The sequence below is a fragment of the Penicillium daleae genome (assembly GCF_028827525.1).
Source record: "Penicillium daleae strain IBT 16125 chromosome Unknown utg000008l_segment0_segment0, whole genome shotgun sequence".
In the NCBI taxonomy this organism is placed as follows: Eukaryota; Fungi; Ascomycota; class Eurotiomycetes; order Eurotiales; family Aspergillaceae; genus Penicillium; species Penicillium daleae.
In genome coordinates, this window is record NW_026623156.1 from 709,884 (window position 1) to 729,393 (window position 19,510).

The 19,510-nt window shown below is 52.0% G+C and overlaps 6 protein-coding genes across 6 annotated transcripts; 2 read left to right on the plus strand and 4 right to left on the minus strand.

Moving 5' to 3' along the window:
* Positions 1-1,074: 1,074 nt before the first annotated feature.
* Positions 1,075-1,727, minus strand: N7458_008904 (mitochondrial 54S ribosomal protein mL59; the record flags this gene model as incomplete). Its single annotated transcript, XM_056912286.1, has 2 exons — positions 1,075-1,116; positions 1,173-1,727. The coding sequence occupies 2 exons, from the start codon at positions 1,725-1,727 to the stop codon at positions 1,075-1,077; spliced, it is 597 nt and encodes a 198-aa protein (XP_056761135.1).
* Positions 1,728-2,062: 335 nt separating this feature from the next.
* On the plus strand, positions 2,063-4,460 carry N7458_008905 (putative mRNA splicing protein (Prp39); the record flags this gene model as incomplete). Its single annotated transcript, XM_056912287.1, has 4 exons — positions 2,063-2,131; positions 2,194-2,409; positions 2,491-2,594; positions 3,071-4,460. The coding sequence occupies 4 exons, from the start codon at positions 2,063-2,065 to the stop codon at positions 4,458-4,460; spliced, it is 1,779 nt and encodes a 592-aa protein (XP_056761136.1).
* Positions 4,461-5,151: 691 nt separating this feature from the next.
* On the plus strand, positions 5,152-7,722 carry prp28 (mRNA splicing protein PRP28; the record flags this gene model as incomplete). Its single annotated transcript, XM_056912288.1, has 3 exons — positions 5,152-5,439; positions 5,522-7,494; positions 7,569-7,722. The coding sequence occupies 3 exons, from the start codon at positions 5,152-5,154 to the stop codon at positions 7,720-7,722; spliced, it is 2,415 nt and encodes an 804-aa protein (XP_056761137.1).
* A 441-nt stretch (positions 7,723-8,163) lies between these two features.
* N7458_008907 (M1 family metallopeptidase) lies at positions 8,164-10,930 on the minus strand (the record flags this gene model as incomplete). Its single annotated transcript, XM_056912289.1, has 3 exons — positions 8,164-8,289; positions 8,354-10,724; positions 10,782-10,930. 3 exons carry the CDS (start codon positions 10,928-10,930, stop codon positions 8,164-8,166), a joined length of 2,646 nt encoding a protein of 881 aa, XP_056761138.1.
* An 881-nt stretch (positions 10,931-11,811) lies between these two features.
* On the minus strand, positions 11,812-13,722 carry N7458_008908 (high affinity methionine permease; the record flags this gene model as incomplete). Its single annotated transcript, XM_056912290.1, has 6 exons — positions 11,812-12,214; positions 12,270-12,432; positions 12,485-12,749; positions 12,805-13,255; positions 13,307-13,538; positions 13,602-13,722. The coding sequence occupies 6 exons, from the start codon at positions 13,720-13,722 to the stop codon at positions 11,812-11,814; spliced, it is 1,635 nt and encodes a 544-aa protein (XP_056761139.1).
* Positions 13,723-15,734: 2,012 nt separating this feature from the next.
* atg1 (serine/threonine protein kinase ATG1) lies at positions 15,735-18,797 on the minus strand (the record flags this gene model as incomplete). Its single annotated transcript, XM_056912291.1, has 3 exons — positions 15,735-15,895; positions 15,963-18,600; positions 18,672-18,797. 3 exons carry the CDS (start codon positions 18,795-18,797, stop codon positions 15,735-15,737), a joined length of 2,925 nt encoding a protein of 974 aa, XP_056761140.1.
* Positions 18,798-19,510: the final 713 nt, after the last annotated feature.

Sequence of the window (19,510 nt, forward strand, 5' to 3'; positions counted from 1 at the left end):
TTTACTCTTCCAGGCATGTCCATCCAACCATTTCCAAGGTTGGGGCATTGAGCTGAGGATAATTGGGGGAGGGGGCCCATGGATCATCTCGCCGGCCTCGTGACTGTCAGTATGGTCGAGTCCGCATAATTGCAGCTGAGGTTAATCCTGGCTACATATACTTCCCTGCAGGGGCCGAATACTGTGCACCAACCACCGCCCTGCTTGACGTACTCCATTGATCACGGACCGACAGATATCACCTATATCACATTTATCCAAGGCATACTCCGTGACTCACAGGATTCATGCTAAGTAGTTCAGCTGGCCGCGTTAGGTACTCTTAACTATTGTCAAGGTTCTTAGCTAACGATGGTCATCATGTCAGCTTACCAACTCATGCCAGGATCTATAAGAGCCGCTTGGCCTAAAAATACTGCAACTTTTGGGGCCGGATTCGAGCCCTGAGAGCCACGGCAGCTCACGGGCAACCAACTATGTCGAGGATGCATGCCTACGCACATCTGCTTTGGGGCAGGCAGATTATTTTGCAAGGATCAGGGGACTCGACAAATTACAACTTAGTCCTGAATCCTATAGATGCTGCAATATCAAGAACAAGGACCAGGTTTGCCCAGGGCCATTACCTCTAGGAATGCAGGCTGGAGGCTTTGGTTCAGCTACATTCGGCCAGTTCAATATCACGCTTGCTGCTAGGACTAACCTGCACCTGCATAGAGTTCTTTGAAAGTAATAATGCATTTCAGCTAGTGTGGTAGGATAAAATAAACCTCAATGTTGATTTCCTGGTGTCCTATATGCACACAGTGGCGAGATGGCTTAAGTCTAGCCTCCCGGATATCATTGGGCAAGATGCCCACGCTGTATATTGTACAAGTTTTGTAAAAGAAAGGCGCAAATCAAAGAAAAACTCCCATCCCAAACCCCTGCAATGATTCATACAAATGCTTCTGCCAAGGGGATTCCACACGTAATGGAATTGGTCGAGCGATGGCGCGGACAGATATGGCAAGAGTGGACCGGTGAGAAACGATCGAACGAAATAAAGCAATATTTTCACATAGACCGTCCCATTTACCGCTTCGGCCACTGTCTCCAGCCGCGACCATGACCTCTCTGCAAGACAAGGTTAGCTCCGTTCTCATGACCAGAGTGATTTGAAATAGACTCACCTGCTTCCACAAACGAATCATCTCCGGCATCTCCACCATCGCCTTGCGGCGCTCCTCGTGTCTTGCCTCCATTGTCCGCTCCCACTTGTGACCCTTGACCTTCTGGCCGATACCAGTTCCCTTGATCCGCAGACCACGCTCGGCCAGCTTGGAGGCCTTATATTCGGTGGACTTGGGACCCGGGGGCAAGAGTGGCTCGACGTTGTATTTGATAGCCAACTTGACTAGATCTGCCTGCTGTCGTAGCCCATATCGGGGACCAATCCACTTCTTGGAGTTGAAGATCTTCCGCGGCAAGAATGGGTTCTGATTCTTAGAGTCGTTGTATAAGAGGGCACGAGAGGGCGAGAAAGCCTCAGGGTCTGGCCGGTGGGCACCCTTGGCATCACGATCGGGGGTGTAGGGCGAGGGAAGCGTCTGGTCGGCGGAGGCTTCGCCCTCCGGAGCAGTCGGACGCGGCGCGACCAGGGAAGAATAGATCTGGGGAGGGTAGCGCGCAAAGAAGTTGCGAAGGCGAGCAGGCAGTACGCCCACATTTGAAGTGATGGAAGACATCACGGCCGTCAGGGGGTGATCAATTGAGGCCGTAGATGATCACGATGTTTTGGGGTGATGGGCAACTGATAAAAGTTGAAGCCCGCTGGCCGCATCGCACTAATCCATTTTAGGACGTTGTTGTGGCCTTACCGCCTTGTTCGCCTCGGCGCCTCAGGCGGAGAACTTCCCCAACTCGTCTTTTCCTTCGGCTCCAGTTTTCCGTCGGTTTCAGCCTCAGCATCCCTTTACACTTGCCATTCTTACCATTATCGCCCTTGTCTCTTGTCGCTGGGCAACATTATTTGCTCTGATACCCCTATTTAATTGTGCGCATACCCAGAATCCCGGCCATCATGGCGGACTATCATTTTGGAGGCTCAGAAGAGGAGAACACGGAGCTCAGGAAGCTTGAGACCGAGCTGGTACGTCAAGAGCGTAGTGACCCGCACCATATGTCTCTGACCGTTACTAACATCTCACACAGGTCGATGATGCGGACAACTTCGAGACCTGGGAGAAGCTTGTGCGCGGTGCAGAAGCCCTCGAGGGTGGAATCAATCGCAATTCCAATCCGCAGGCCATCACGACAGTGCGCAACGTTTACGATCGGTTCCTTGCCAAATTCCCTCTTCTCTTCGGATACTGGAAAAAATATGCCGACCTAGAATTCTCAATCACCGGCACTGAAGCCGCAGAGATGGTATGGACTCTTGTCCCCAGCCCCCCACTTTTACGAACGCAATCCGCGATCTGTCGCATTTGCTGATAACATGAAATCTAGGTCTATGAAAGAGGTGTTGCCAGTATCTCCTCTTCGGTAGACCTCTGGACCAACTACTGCTCCTTCAAAGCTGAAACTTCACACGATGCCGATATTATTCGAGAGTAAGTAGCAAAAAGCTGGTTTCCTTCCCTTTCCCCTGTAACCGTTACCAATGCAGCTTGCGAAAGCCTGTATGATGCCGATTGTGTTTGAAAGATGGATACATGCCAGTCACTGCGATTCCATTGATGACGGGTGAGAGATCATCGCCTTACCACCCAGACTCAACTGGTGTTTACTTCTCACCCATGGCTCATTCAGGCTGCTTTCCTTCTCCACATGACCAAGACCTTCTTCCTCCTACCTGGACAACCCAAGGAACAGTTTCGTTCGATGACCCCCCCATCTTGACCTTCTGCGCAAAGCACTGGCTGCTTTCTTCATAGCTTGCTCACCCTCGTTGATTTTCGGGCCTGCCATAACGTGACAGAGTGATCGCCTATGTTTGCCCCATCATTTCTTCCTCCCCTATACCTCCCCTTCCTCCCATGATCTACTGGTGCCTTGAACATTTCATACTAACTGGGCATCATCATAGTCTGTTTGAACGTGGCGCCAGCAGTGTAGGCCTGGATTTCCTGGCACATCCATTCTGGGACAAGTACCTCGAGTTCGAAGAACGCGTTGAGGCCCAGGACAAGATCTTTGCCATTCTTGGCCGGATTATTCATATCCCGATGCACCAGTATGCACGCTACTTTGAGCGTTATCGCCAGCTTGCGCAGACTCGCCCTTTGGCTGAATTAGCACCTGCAGAGACCATGTCCGAGTTCCGGTCGGAAATCGAGGCCGGATCCTCTCAAGTCCCCCCAGGCGCCAAAGCCGAGGCTGAAATTGAGCGTGATCTGCGGTTGCGGGTTGATAACTACCACCTGGAGGTGTTCTCAAAGACGCAGACCGAGACTACCAAGCGCTGGACCTTCGAGTCAGAGATCAAGCGGCCATACTTCCACGTGACTGAATTGGATGAAGGCCAGCTCACCAACTGGAAGAAATACCTTGATTTCGAGGAAGCTGAAGGTTCTTTCAGTCGCACCCAGTTCTTGTACGAGCGCTGCCTCGTGACATGCGCCCATTACGATGAATTCTGGCTCCGCTATGCACGATGGATGGCTGCTCAGTCAGGCAAAGAGGAAGAAGTCCGAATTATCTACCAGCGCGCTAGCTACCTCTATGTTCCCATTGCAAACCCCACGGTTCGACTGCACTATGCGTACTTTGAGGAGTTGTCAGGCCGGACAGATGTTGCCAAGGATATCCACGGTGCTATCCTCATGAGCCTCCCTAGCCATGTTGAGACTATTATCTCTCTGGCTAATCTGTGCCGCCGCCACGGTGGCCTCGAGGCGGCCATTGAAGTATACAAGACCCAGCTGGACTCCCCACAGTGCGAAATGGCTACAAAGGCTGCGCTCGTTGCTGAGTGGGCTCGTCTCCTGTGGAAGATCAAGGGCGCCCCCGATGATGCTCGCAAGGTGTTCCAGGATAACCAGCAGTATTACCTTGACAGCCGGCCGTTCTGGACTAGCTATCTGATGTTCGAGATTGAGCAACCCACAAGTGCAGAGACTGAGTCGACTCAGTATGACCGCATCAAACAGGTTGTCTCTGATGTGCGCTCTAATAGTACCCTTCTCCCGGAGACTGTCAAGGAACTCGTGCAAATCTATATGGCATACCTCCTCGAACGAGGTACCAAGGACACTGCCAAAGAATACATGGCTCTGGATCGTGAGGTTCACGGCCCGGCTTCTGTGGCTGCTGCTCGGACTGGAGGCACTTTCGCGGCTCCTCCCGCCGCTGCCGCACAGCCCCCAGTTGCTTCCCCGGGCCAACAACCCACTCCAGACCAAGCCGCTGCTACTGCTCAAGCATATGCCGCTTGGCAACAGCACCAGGCCCCTGTCAATGGCGGACCAGTTGCCTAGGTTCATGGCTTCCACCTGATCCTGGTGCCTTGACAATGGCTTCAGTTCTCCCTCATGTGTCTTTACGAATGCTTTCATCCCGGCGGTTTTCTCACGCAGCTCTCCTTTTTTCCCCTCTTCTTTTTGCTGGGTGTCCGACACCTTCTCAATCTGGGTGGGTGACTTCCTTTCCATGTAGCATCATGTTCTTGCCGATTCCAGGCCTCGTTCTCGTTTCCTGCAGGTTTGTTAGCGATTTTGGTGAGCCGAGAAGACCCTCATTTCCCCCAAAGTGGTCTTTTATTTGGTCACTGCTTTCCCCTCTTCTCTACCTGGTACCCCTTTGTTATTGGAGCAACATGGTGGTCCCATTCGGATCAATTGTACTTTAGTTAGGCATTCAATGTGAATTTCTCTCATATCTCAAGTCTAATCCATGAGCGCCAAATATGCAACTCACGTAGCCTTGTCATAGTTCCCTAGGTTCAAGTACCCCTATATTTCTTCATCATCTCTGCGGAAATGGCCCTACGTAAATACCCTTGAGAATGCGCTTGAGGATGCTCCTTCGCAGACAGCCGTCTATCGCACGTGACCACGCGACTGGCCCGTCCTGACCGCCGTAGAAATTCAAGATGCGGATGCGCTCAACGACCATCTCGCCGCCCGTTTCTCGTTCTTGACCATCAACTTGCTCTTGCTTCGGGCAACTATGGATGGGATAGTGATGAACGGCTCCGCTGGCCCTCCTGGCCCTCCTCCAGATCCAATAGAGCGCCCAGCAACTCCCCCTCCGCCTCCTCCTGAAGACTTGGGTGCTCCTCCGCCACCGCCAGATGCTACGGTTCCTCCTCCTCCTCCAGAAGATGAGCCTCCCGCGCCCCCAACCGAAGTCAAGAAGAGAAAGCTAGGATGGGGAATGAAGAAGTCTGCTGCAGCTCCACTGAGTGTGGAAGAGCTTATCCAGAAGAAGAAGGATGCGGATGCCGCAGCTGCAAAGGTATGTCTGCCCTTCGAAATCGAGCGCCATGCAATCGCGGGACCTATATCATTTACTAACCCTTGCTTTTCAACTCTTACAGCCGAAGTTTTTGTCCAAAGCACAACGTGAGAAACTCGCACTGGAGAAACGAGCCAAAGAAGTAGAAGCTGAACGACAAGCCAAGGCGTCCTTGAACGGTGCCAGTCGCAATGGGGTTTCATCCGAGTCGCAGCCAGTGAAACCAGTGAAACCAGTGAAAACGGACCCTGATCGCCGAGATCCAGCTGGACGAGTCCCTACCGGTCCACGCGCCATGCGTGGTGACGTTCCAACAGGGCCAGCTGCTTCGCGAAATGGACAGCCATCACGGAATCGCGACATGGACCCGCCGTCTCAGCCGAGGTCGAAGAATTCCAAAGGAGAGAAACAATTAACCGAGGAAGACGAGGTTACAGCACACGCAGCGCTCTTGAAGCAACGATACATGGGAACGGAACAGACCTCGACCTTCTCGGCAAAGAAGAAGCGCAAGCGCACCACGGACCGGAAGTTCAACTTCGAATGGAATGTAGAGGAAGACACCAGCGGCGACTACAATCCACTATACCAGAGCCGACACGAGGCAAACTTCTTCGGCCGTGGCAGACTGGCAGGGTTCGGAGAGGACGTTGCAGATAACATGGTGCGCAAGTATGCGCAAGCACTGGAGACCCGGGATCATGAATCGGGTAGCATGCGCGCCAAGGAGATCCTGGAGATGGAGCGTCGACGCCGCGAGGAAAGTACGCGGAATCAGCTTGATAAGCACTGGAGCGAGAAGCGACTGGAACACATGCGGGAGCGAGATTGGCGTATCTTTAAGGAAGATTTCAACATCGCCACCAAGGGTGGCAGTGTGCCAAACCCCATGCGCTCTTGGGAAGAAAGTCAATTGTCGAAGCAGTTGTTGGAGCTCATCGATCGTGCTGGCTACAAAGAGCCTACTCCGATTCAGCGCGCAGCTATTCCGATTGCTCTTCAGTCGCGAGATCTTATTGGTGTCGCTGTGACTGGTTCCGGTAAAACAGCTTCGTTCCTGCTCCCGCTACTGGTATACATCTCAGAGCTTCCACGGTTGGACGAGTTTGAATGGCGCAAAAACGACGGACCGTATGCGATTGTCCTGGCGCCTACTCGTGAGTTGGCCCAGCAGATCGAGATTGAGGCAAAAAAGTTCACACAGCCACTTGGGTTTAACGTCGTCAGTATTGTTGGAGGTCACTCGCTTGAGGAACAAGCTTTCAGTCTGCGCGATGGCGCGGAAATTATTATCGCCACCCCCGGTCGTCTTGTCGACTGTATTGAGCGCCGAATGCTCGTTCTCAGTCAATGTTGCTACGTGATTATGGATGAAGCCGACCGTATGATCGATCTTGGTTTCGAGGAACCTGTCAACAAGATTCTCGATGCTCTTCCAGTCACTAACGAAAAGCCCGATACTGAAGAGGCCGAGAATCCACGCGCCATGCAACAACACCTTGGCGGGCGAGACCGCTACCGCCAAACAATGATGTACACGGCCACTATGCCCGTGGCCGTTGAGCGTATTGCACGAAAATACCTCCGCCGTCCGGCCATCATCACAATCGGCGGCGTCGGTGAAGCAGTCGACACAGTTGAGCAGCGCGTCGAAATGATTCCCGGCGAAGACAAGCGGAAGAAGCGACTCGCGGAGATTCTCTCCTCAGGCGATTTCCGCCCTCCGATCATCGTCTTCGTCAACATTAAGCGTAACTGCGATGCCATCGCCCGCGAAATCAAACAAATGGGTTTCTCATCCGTTACCTTGCATGGTTCCAAGACGCAGGAACAACGTGAAGCCGCGCTGGCGTCTGTCCGAAGTGGTGCTACCGATGTCCTGGTCGCCACTGACCTCGCTGGTAGAGGTATTGATGTGCCAGACGTCTCGCTTGTCGTCAACTTCAATATGGCTACCTCCATAGAGAGCTACACCCATCGTATCGGTCGTACCGGTCGTGCGGGCAAGAGTGGTATTGCTATCACGTTCTTGGGTAGTGAGGATGCCGATGTTATGTACGTTTCAAACTACCCTTCACCTTCACCCTCACTCTTCCACATATTAATCAGGAAACTAACTTTGACTCCAGGTACGATCTCAAGCAAATGCTCATCAAATCCCCTATTTCTCGCGTGCCCGAGGACTTGCGGAAGCATGAGGCGGCCCAGTCGAAACCAACACGTGGTCAAGGAAAGAAGATCGAGGATAGCTCCGGGTTTGGAGGAAAGGGCGGATGGGCGTAAATGCTTGTTGAAAATTCTGTATTATTTTGAATCTATACCACCATCCTCTTACTGCTTCGATGGGTGCCGGTCGGCAGTTGGGGGTTTAACGATGTTCTTAATGAAATCCAGCGGACTTGTCCTACTCCATTTATTCCACTTATCTTAGAACGATCATAGGAAAGAGGCAGTGTTTCAGGGTTATCTACAGTGTGCGTTCAACGTGGAATATTATCCATATTATTCGTTCTAGCTCTAGTTGAACTTTTCCTAGCAGATGTGGTACTAAGTGGTTCCATGCCAGTGACTGTGTTGAGTAGAGTGTGGAGATAGATAGCAAATGAGAGTTCCAGAGGCTTAAGGACACAACCCGTGCGCCATTGCCTAGTATTGCGTGAACCCGATTTTAAAAGCAAACCCCCGAAAACAAGGACCACCCCCGGGCGCGCCAAGAGAAAGAAATCACAGCTTGCTCTGGAGGTACTGGTTGTTCTTCAACCAGGACTCGACGTCCTCGCGGTCACGCTGCAGCCAATTGATCTTGGCACGGATGGCGTCCAAGCTCTGGGAGACAGCACGATCGTAGCCCTGCAGAATTGTTAGATGACGATTTGGATGTGAGGATACTGAAGTTGGGGTTATTAAAACTTACTTTGGTGTCCTTGGCACCGAAGAAGGCCTCGACCTCCTTCAGCTGAGCCTCAGTACAGAAGGCGGAAGAGGAAAGCTGGATGACAGTGCCCAGCATGCCAAGCGAGGGAGGCAGACGCTTGTAGATCGCGTCCCAGTTGTCCTTCAACCAGGTCCAGCGCGCCTCAATACCAGTGACGTGGTTCCGGAGACCGGCCAAAGGCATGTAGATATCTTGGCTTCGGACCTCCTCGCTCATGGCGAGGGCGAGAGTGCGCTGAACGAGAGCCGGGTCCTCGGCAACACCGAGGCAGCGGAGGGCAGTAGTCTTCTCGTCAGAGGTAGGGGCGTCACGGAAGCGCTGCAGGATGACATCATACTCCTTGGCACCACCGAACTTCAAGACAATGGTGAACACATTGCCGCGGAGGTTGGGGTGGATGGCGGAGTGATCGCCAGCAGCGAAGCGGGCGAACATGTCCTGTGCAGCCTTGACAACAACGGGGTCGCCAGCGGTACCAGCGCAGCCGAACATGAGAGCCTTGAGCTGCTGCAGGATGTGACCGTCCTTCTCAGAAAACTCCCATCCCAACTCGTGGGTCTTGGCAGAGACCAGCTCACGCTGGAAGGTCGTGAGGGCATCCTTGGTCTGATTGTTCTCGAAGACCCAGGAGGCGCGGACAACGCCAATACGGGTAAGCATCTCGTTCCACACGATGAACTCGCTCTCAGTGTCCAGGCCCTTGAGCAAGGACAGAAGGCCAGAGGTCTTCTGGTAACCAGACGAAGCCAAAGCGCCAGAGTCAGCAATCAGACCAGCACGATCCTCAGTGGTCAGGAGACCCTCCTTGGCAGCCTGGCCGAGTTTGGCGAGGCGCTCGGGGGAGTAGGAGGTACGGTAGATGCCAGAGTGGTCGGCATTGACCTTGAAGAAGTCAAGATCGGGGACCTTGAACTCAGCCTCACGCTCAGTCAGCATGGTGCTCTCATCAACGCCCTCCTTGGTCCGCAGGCCAAGCATGCAAGGGTAGAGAGTCTTATCTTCCTCGGGGCGAACATCGCCAGTACGCAGGAAGCGGTTCTGCTTCAGGCTGATGGAAGAGGAATCAGGGTTCTCAGTCACACTGATGACAGGGAAACCGACGTTCTTGGTCCAGATATCCATAACAGACTCAACGGGCTTGCCACTGGCGGCAGCCAGAGCAGACCACAGATCGCCAGTCTCGGTGTTACCGTAGGCGTGCTTCTTGATGTAGGCACGAACACCCTGGAGGAAGACGTCCTCACCAAGATACTTGGAGATCATGCGCAGCACGGAAGAGCCCTTGGAGTAAGAGATGGCATCGAAAATCTGGTTAACCTCATCGGCACGCTTAACGGGAACCTCGATGGGGTGGGAAGAGCGAAGCGAGTCAAGAGACAAGGCACTCTGCAGGTTATCAATGACATAGGTCTGCCAAACCTTCCACTCGGGGTAGAAGGCGTTGCACGAGTACCACGACATCCATGTAGCGAAGCCCTCATTCAGCCACAGACCATCCCAGAAGTCCATGGTCACGAGGTTACCGAACCATTGGTGGGCCAATTCGTGCTGGACAGTCTCGGCAATTCGCTCCTTACGAGAAGCACCACTAGACTTCTCATCAAGCAGAAGATCGACAATGCGGTAGGTGATCAGACCCCAGTTCTCCATGGCTCCGGCACTGAAATCGGGCACGGCCACCATGTCCATCTTGGGCAGAGGGAAATCACTATCGAAGGCCTTCTCGTAGAAAGCCAGGGTCTTTGCGGCAAGCTCGAGTGAGAAACGACCGTGCTCAATGTCCTGATCCGGGGTAGCGTAGACGCGGATAGGGACACGGAAGTTCTTGGTCTCGATATAGTTCAGGCGACCCACAATGAAAGCAACCAGGTAGGTGGACATGACGGGCGAGGTATTAAACTTGACAGCCTTCTTCGCGCCGTCCTTGATATCGGTCTCGGAGGCAACATCCATGTTGCTCAAGCAGGTCATATCCTTATCCGCAATCAGGGTCACCGTGAACTTGGCCTTGAGAGCGGGCTCGTCAAAGCAAGGGAATGCCCGACGGCAGTCGGTGGGCTCCATCTGAGTGGACGCAATGTATTCGGTCTTGCCATTCTTCTTGTATGAGGACCGGTAGAAACCGGCCATGTTATCGTTCAAAATACCAGTGAAGGTGAGAGTCAGCTGGGCATCGGCACCGGCGGAGATAGCCTGCTTGAGCTGGACGGTGGCCACCTGGGTCTCCTTGTTGATGATGATCTCGGGCTTGGACTCAATGACGGCGCCCTTGGAGTGGACCTTAGCAGTGTGGATGTCGATCTCATTGGAGTTAAGGGAGACGAAGTCGGTGTCCTCATTGACCTGGAGGCTGTGTATACGTGTCAGCAAAGACTCCGCAGCTCCATCCTTCTCGGAGCTTGCTTACTCGATGGTAACCGTTCCATTATATTTGAAAGTCTTGAAATCTGGCTCAAGAGTCAAGTCATAATGCACCGGCTTGACATTGGTAGGCAGGACCTCGCGGCCCTGGACATTGGTTGAGCCGGAGGGCTCGTCACGTCGGGAGCTGCACATTCTTCGGTAGGAGCAGTATCGCTTGGAGGTTTGGGAGAGAGATAAGCGGGATGAACGAGGCTGAAGAGATCGAGGGCGAGAGAATGAACTTGAAGCTAGAGTTGACCGAGGGGCGGAGAGAAAGAGGGGGAGGGGTCTGGCGGATAGAAGCGGTGGCTTTGCTTGAAGCAACGCACGCGAGGAGAAACGACGCATCAGGACAACAACCCCCGTCAATTGAGGGGCCAAAGCAGGACAAACGAGAAATATAATATACACAGGGCCCAGGCACCCAATAATATACAGAAGCTAAAATGGAACAAAGAAAGACAGCAGCAACCCAAATCTGGAGAACAATCCAATTTCCCAATCGAAAAAGAATCACTTCCCTGGCAGAACCAGGGCGGTGAGCGCTTGGCCGCGCATTCCCTTGGCCGCCTAATTTTTTTTTTCTTCTTTTCCCTTTTTCCTTTTCTTCTTCTTTCTTCACCTCACGCAAGTCAATACCAGCGCATGCCCCGTTTCTTCCACGGCAGTCGACTGTGGAGTAGCTTTGAGCTGCTCCTCCTTGCAAGACCATGCACCAGTCAGTTTGAGGGGTCTATGATACACAGCTCGTTTGCTGCATTCCTGAATAGGCTTCCATAGAGAATTGGGACATCTATATCTACCAATGGAGTTTGGAAGAAATTGTCAGCAGTGAATTTTCGCTGCTGCTTTGCTGCTGCTTTGATCTATCACCGCTTCCTAGGCATATTGCGGTGGCTGGTACTAAGATGCAGCCCCATACCGCTAAGATTTGCACTGAAACTATCCCATTCATATATATACAGAAATTTAACACTGAAAACATTCATTTATGTCCATCTAAATCCGTGTATGTTTAGTTCAGTAAACCGTATCTAATAACGCGCTGCTGCAGAAGACTGCGGCACTCGCGTAAACACACTGCGCGACCATCCATCTGCATCCACCACTGACTCCTTAACAAGCACATAACCGCCCCATCGAGGTAGGAGTACAGCCCAGACAACATAGTAGACAGCTCCGAGCGCAAATAATCCCAGAGCAACAACGCAGTGCAAGTAGTATGGCAGCTGCTCGTAGACATTCTGGCCTGCATCGGGGGGCACGTAGGGAGCAATAACCAGGTACACATTCGACAAGAGAAAGAAGACGGTCACTGGAAGCGTCGCTCGGATCCCAGGATTCCAGTTGGGGTACTTGGTGCTCTTGTTCAGGTAGATATAGATGAGGCCCCCTGAAACAAAGACGTTGATGATCGAGAGCGGGTATGAGATGAGGCTAGAAGATTGATTAGGCCAAGGTCAAATATTCTGGATACGGTATGCATGCTCACTTGAGAAGGAAGTTGTAGGCATCACCAGGTGGAGGAGCCAGCAAAATAATTGCCGACACAATATAGTGCTCCAGCAGACCGGCAGCTGGTGAATGGAATGGCCAGTTACTGGCAAAGAACTTGGAGAAGGGCAAAACACCCTCTCGACCGAGCTCTTGGACAACTATAGACCTGGTTAGTCTTCAGCAAAACATCAAATTTGGGCTCATACATACTTCGACCTTGTGAGAACAGCACTGACAAAACATTGCCAAAGGCCGAGAGAGCCACAAAGACAGACATGACTTTCTCAGCCTGCTTCCCGAACATGTTTCCAAAGAAGACAGCAGCAACCACAGTGCCCGACTCTAGCATTTCCTCCTTCGACACCGCTGCAAAATAGGCAATGTTGACAAACATGTATAGAATACCGACAGTGCCAATTGCAAGTGGTGCCGCGATTTTCAAGGTACGAACTGGATTTCTCGTCTCGCTCAAAGCCTATACCACATTAGCTCCAAGCCTGATCACTCACTGACTGGGCATATTGACTTACATAGTTAGCATTAGAGTATCCAATAAAAGACCAAATGACATTGTATAGCGCCATCACAATGCTATACCCACTGCCCTTGGTTCCTTCAAACGCATTCCGAAAGTTATGCGGCGTCTCGGCCTTGGTGTGTCCAGCAAGGGCAACCCAGCCCGCCACGACAATGAACAAAATAATAATCAATTTGATGATGCCGAGCAGATTCTGGAGACGAATACCCCATTTTAGAGCGATGGAGTGCACGAGGAAAGCAGCTGAGAGACAGGCCAGTCCAATACCACGCTGGTTCCATCGATCGACCTCGATCTCAGCTGCGTTGAGAATATACTGGCCAAACACCACGCTGTTGCTGGCAGCCCAGCCTAGGAGAAATGCATAGGCAGCGAACATGGCCGTCGCCAGGAACTTGGGTTTTCTGTAGACGTATTCGAGGTAGTTCTTCTCGCCTCCATTTCTAGGAACGCCAATCAGTATGGACTCTTTTCAAAGGTCAAGAAAGACGTACTTTGGGATAGCCGTGCCCCATTCCATGTACACTGCAGTTCCAGCCATGGCAATAAACGTACCAATCACCCACATGATCAGTGAGAGACCAACGCTACCAGAAAGAGATAAAATTGTGCCCGGCGTCGCGAATATACCGGTTCCAATAACGCGGTTGAAAATTAGCAGCGTCGCGCTGAAAACACCCAACTGTCGACGATTCTCGGGTGACGCTTCGAAGACATTTCCTTCATCTAAATTATCGCCACGTTAGACATATCAATATCTTGAAACCAGAGTTCGAAGTAAATGCTAACATAGTCCTGTAATTCCATCCGCGGGTCTAGGTCCATTCTCAGTCTCTGTAGGCTTCGCATTGTATACGGCAGATTTAATCGGAGTCCTTTCGGTGACAGATGACACCGTGGAATCCGCCATCTTGAATTCGAAAAATTTTCAGTCGTTACCCATAATAATTTAACTGCCAGATTCTGACGCTGAACTGCTTATAATATTTCATCACCCACGGCTAGCAACGGGGTCAGCTATAGATGATGTGCTGGCGCTAAAAGTGATGCAATACCATCCCGCCTGGGCAGGATACTACCTCAGAGAAAAACCCGAGCACGGTGAGCATTGCCGCCTGGATCGATCGAGAGAAACCATGTGCTTTGATTCGTGGGTGTTCCAGAATACTGTGCTCAGAAGGCAGCCTCACTCGATCCACTTTCCTGTTTTCGAATGGAAGGGTTCGAGAAGGGAAGGTCGTGAATGGTGTTAGTGCGCACGTTATTCTTGGCCGGGCCGAGTCTAGTTCAGGTCGGCATCCCACACGCGAAAAGCAACTACAGTACATAGGATAGGACGAATTGCACTACATTATAGAATAGACTACATGAGAGAATAATGGAAGGTCAGTTGACCTTTCATGCCGAGACTAATCTCGTCATTTTCTGGCTTTTGTATGCGAGGTTTTTCTCAGCAAGAAAAGCCTCGGCGACTCCCAGAAAGTAGTTGTTCGGGGACAGCCGAGAACAGTCAAAATCCTGGACCGAGCTTGGACCTTCGGGATGCATGCGGGAAGGGCGTTGCGGCAGGAATGTGGAGGGCAGTTCAACGAGCATAATTTTGGAGAATCTCAAGAACATAGAGTCTACTCAGTACTATAATAGTACACAACATAGACGGATTGATCCTAACCAGAGGACATCTCACAATGATCTATAGATAATGGATTTGAGATCGATATTGCAGTACATCTCGGTACTTCCGCGCCTAGACATGGCCAAGAACGCAGTGAAACCCTGACACATGGAAACCGATCACGCCATTCCACGAACCCTTGGCTCAAATCGATCCGCTCAAGCTCTAATATAAGTTTGTTCGACGACAGGTCCCTGACTCTGATGTGAGTGAGGTGACATTGATTGCGTCAAATCGCCTCATTGTCTAGACCTTGCCGAGTTATCGAGTTCAATGTCGAGGTACAATTCTGACGTCAAGGGTCTGAATTAAAAGGGTCTGAAGATGGCCCAACCCTATGGCGTCCATCGTGGGTCCTACTGTAGTTTTGAACAAGGTCTGAGGGGACTATAATGGGGGAATTGTTCGAGATATCTGGATACTCCTAGTTTAGCCAGCCACAATGTAGGATAAGACATGTCTAGATTTCGATGCAACAAGTGGGTCAAGGATGACCTGACAGGGTATTGTGGAGAGAACGGCCAGCCAAATGTCGAGATAGCTACAGGATTCACATACATCTTCCCAGACGGAGGCTAGCAAAGAATTCTTAAACCATACTTAACCAAGACTACCTTACGACCTTCAAGGTTTGCGCCCTCATTCAGTTTATCTCATTAGATTAGGAGAGTTTCATTGAAACTATGTCAATTCAATCCAAGATCAAGGGCATTCTCATCTAAATCTGCATCACATGCAACCCATCCTCCATTCCATCCATGACCAGAATAATCCCCAAAAAAACTCCCTGATCTTGTGCAATCCAAAATTCTCGCGTAAAAAAAAACAGTTCAAAATAGGTACCAGTCTGTATACCGCCACAACCCCACGTGAAAACGCCGATGGAAGCAACCCCATGAGAAAGATGAAACAAAAGAGGAAGAAGAAAACGGGATAAGAATAGGAAGAGGAAAAAGAGGAGAGAAATCCAAGAAGGGGGAAAAGAAAACGACGACAAAAAAAAACTCCGCTTCCCCCTCGTGCAGTGGGATATATGGCAGGGCACTTAAAAATTTGGACATGAATCAACGACATGAACATGAAAAGAATTAGTATCTCCTCGCCCGGGGAGATGGAAATGAGGTAACGTAGAAAGGGACGAATGCGTGACACAATGACGCGGTTTATATAGTGACCTGGTAATTGAGAGGCTGAAGATGCAATATTTCGCGGGATGTAAGCGGATGGAAGTAAAATTGTCAACAGGTTCATCGAGGTGGCGTTGCTCCTGTCGCATGCGACACGGGGACTAGATTTGACGATGGCATTCGTCCACTGTTCATGGTCGGGGTAGTCCCCGAGGTTCGCTTTGCCAGAAGGGCGAGCTTCTTTCTTAGAGCAGCAAGGCGGCCGCGCATGCTAGACACCACTATTGCAAATGTTAGGGATCAGCGTTGTCATACGAAAGGCAAGACGGATAATAGGAGAAAACCTACACTTAACAACCACTTGACGATCCTCACCCTGCAGACCATCCACCGTCGACTTGTCGCCACCCTGAGAAGAATGCTGTTGGTTCCGTGATTGTCCCGAAGTCGAGTGCAATCCATCGTCCTCTAGCACCGCCTCCAACATACGGATGGCAGTGACATAGGCAATCTCACATCCGGCAAGATCCTCGCTCGTCAACTCATTGATGGCCGCAGTCCGACTCATCTCCAACGCGCGGTCATACATTAACTTCTCAGCCGTAACCCCAGGACTCACCACCACGTCGGCGGATCCACCGGAGGCAACAGTAGAGCCCACTGAATGATTATCCGGATGACTAGGGTGATCGAGAGGCAATCGCTTCTGGCTTTCGATGAGCTTCAGACGCACAAACTCGGCTTTCTCCAAGACCTCGTTGAACCGGCTTCGAACCCATTGCACAACATTATTAATCCGAGCGCCAGCGAGTACACTGTTATCGCCACGGTGCGATGAGTCCCCATAGCTATCCTCTCGGTTCTTGCGTGTCCACCAAGCACCAGCGATATCCATGGATTTGGCCAGTAGGGATAGCGCCTTCACGTAGAGAACCAGGGCCTCCTCGGAAAGAGTCACGATGGCGTCGACCGTTAGTCCATCATCGGAATCACTGGGGTCCTCGCCTCCACCAACATGTCGCGCAGACGGGTCTGTTGAGGCCGATGGAGCCAGCGGAATAAGTTGTTTATATTTGACCTCTGCAAACCCGTAGACAACGTCACTACGGGTAGCGCAGTCTTCAATGATCTGGACTGTCCGGCAGTCCTCATCAACAGCTGCGGTGGTCTTGATTCCATCGCCCATGAGCATCAAACTTGCTTGTGCAGCCGGGTAGGCCGGGAAGGGGTTGTAGGCGAGAGGTGGCGACCGCCCGCCTTTGGTGATAGCCAAGGGAGGTGAAAATCCCATTCCAAACAAACGGCCACTGGCCATATTAAGAGCCTTTGAGATCGCAGATGTCGCAGACGTCGGGCTTTGGCCATATCGTCGCTCGTAAGAATGTTGACGTTGGTGAATCGAGTCAGCTCGCGCACGTCCAGGAATGACCTGCATAGCTTTGGAAGTGTAATGCGGAGAGGTCGAGCCCACAGTCGGAAGTCCCTGAGTAGTTGCACGACGAGGTGCAGAACTACCTGGCCCGCGAGCAAAGCCACCTTGAATCCGGGGACTATGTGCCAGTTCATCTGCGAACGCGTTAACTTCCACCGCCCGCTTCTCAACTACCACATAATCCCGCTCAAATGCCACTTCCTGAGCAGCCTGCTCGCGCTCTTCCACCGTCCGATCATCTTGACCGGGCTTTGACATTCCAGAATAGGTTTTCCGGCTTCTCTGTCGTTCCATCGCTGCTGCTGGCGTATTCCGATCGATAAGCTCTTGTCGACCGGGTGCCGTAGCGTGAGCGATTACACTAGGTCGCTGTGGCGGTGTTCCACCCCTAGGGCCCTCTCTCGAAACACCAGTTGAAGGTCGGTCGGCGCTTCCTATCCGACGCATGGGTGAAGCAGATGGCGGTAGGGTTTCTGATTTCTCCCGCGATGACTTCGTCCGGTGCGGGGGCGGGTATGCAATACGTTCCTCCTGATCAGTGGTATAAGGTGAATCCCTCCCAACCATTGGATCATTTTGCCCATATTGTCCAGGACGAGCGTCGGTCGGGTACGGCAAAGGTCCACGTCCAAGCTCTGCAGAGGGGCGCCGACGATCTCGGGGCAGGTCATCCGCAATCAAACCCGGAATGGGTTCTGTAATAACATTGCTCTTGAAAAACTCGGGGAAATTCAGCCGCTCCGCCGGATTGCGCTTCAAAAGCCCTCGAATAAGCTTCTTCATGTCCTCCGATGCCGGGTTCTCTTCAGGGAATCGTATTCGGTCCTCCCCCTTTTCAATCTTCCGTAGAAGTTCGACATGATTCGTAGCCCGGAAGGGAGGTCGACCCACTACCATCTCATAAAGCACCGTGCCAACGGACCAGAGATCAGCCTCGGCGCCATACTTCTCGTACCGCAAAATCTCGGGTGCCATATAAAGTGGCGACCCGCATAGCGTCTCGGCCAGTGATGTGGCAGGTAGAGACCGAGCAAATCCAAAATCTGCAATCTTGAGCATCGGTAGCGTCTCCAGCCCCGTCGTTGGTTCGTAGGAATCGTCGCTGCCCTTGTACGGGACAACCTGAGTCGTTCCGCTCCGGTATGAAGTTGGCGCTGGACAAAGCAAGAGATTTTGAGGCTTGATGTCTCGGTGAATGAGGTCTCGCTCACGCAGAAAGTGAAGGGCGCTAGAGAGTTGTTTGAGGAAATGCCGAACTACCACTTCGTTGAGAGCCCCACCGGGTGGATTGGGGTATTTGGCAATCATGTCTCGGGTAGATGAATGATCGTATAGAGTATCTCGCTTCTTGATAAAAGCTGAAAGATCCCCGAGAGCACAAAACTCCATGACCAAATGGATATGTGACGTAGACTCATGGCAATCGATGAGGGCGACGATATGCGGGTGATGGAGATCCTTCAGGATATCGATTTCGGAAGAAAGGTTGTCCTTCAACTTCTTGTTGAGCTTCGATAGATTGACGGACTTGATGGCTACCAAGGTGCGAGTTTTCTAATGGCCAAAGAACCGCGACTGTTAGCACTGCATTCCAGGAAAAGGTAAATCGATACTCGATGACTCACCGTGTGAACACCTTGGTAGACTGTCGCGAAGCTCCCTTGTCCGATCTTATTATGCCGAGTGTAGGGACCGATGGTCATTTCTGGGCGAGAGGTCTCGCGTGACCTCCGCGAATGTTGAGACGCCATGGCTGTCGCCGAGTGACTCGGCCACTTGCGTTCTGATATCCCGCAGATGAAGCTCCGAGGGAGATCCAACGGCCCAACCACGCTCTGTCAACCACAACTACCGCGGCAAGAATCGAGACGTTGGACTCGGGGAGAGGCCCATCAGGGGAGCCAGGATGAACAAGGATCGTACAGCTGGGAGCTGGGAAGGGAGGAAGAACGAGGAGCCCGTCGGGGGGGGGGGGGGGGGGAAACGAGTCTGGGCTTAGGCTGGGAGCAGTGCCAGGGAACTAAGCTGGTCGAGTGTGTCGAGCAAAGCGAGTTCGTGTCCAGCAGGATATAGAAGGATGGGAATATGTTGATGGATAGTCGGGGGGTGTTTGGTTTCGCACGACAGATGTTACCCCCAGCACGTTGTGGAAAGCGGTGAAGTGATGATGTATAGATGCAAGTCGTAGGAATGTCCGGGTGTAGCGAATATAATGAGGGGGACCGTGAACCAAAGTTTTGGGGGGAGGAGGGAGAAAAGGGAATGCAGGAAGGGGGCGGGTAGTAGTTCTGGTCTAATGGGGGAAGAGGATGATGTGATGTTGGAAAGGGCGGGAAAGCTGGACCCAAAGGACGAGGGACAAGGACGGCGGTGGGTGGTGAAGGCTGGTGATTGGGGAGGGGGATGACCTGCGCTGATGGCTAATGGCCGATAACGAGTGACAGGCGATGATCTACTCCAAGGC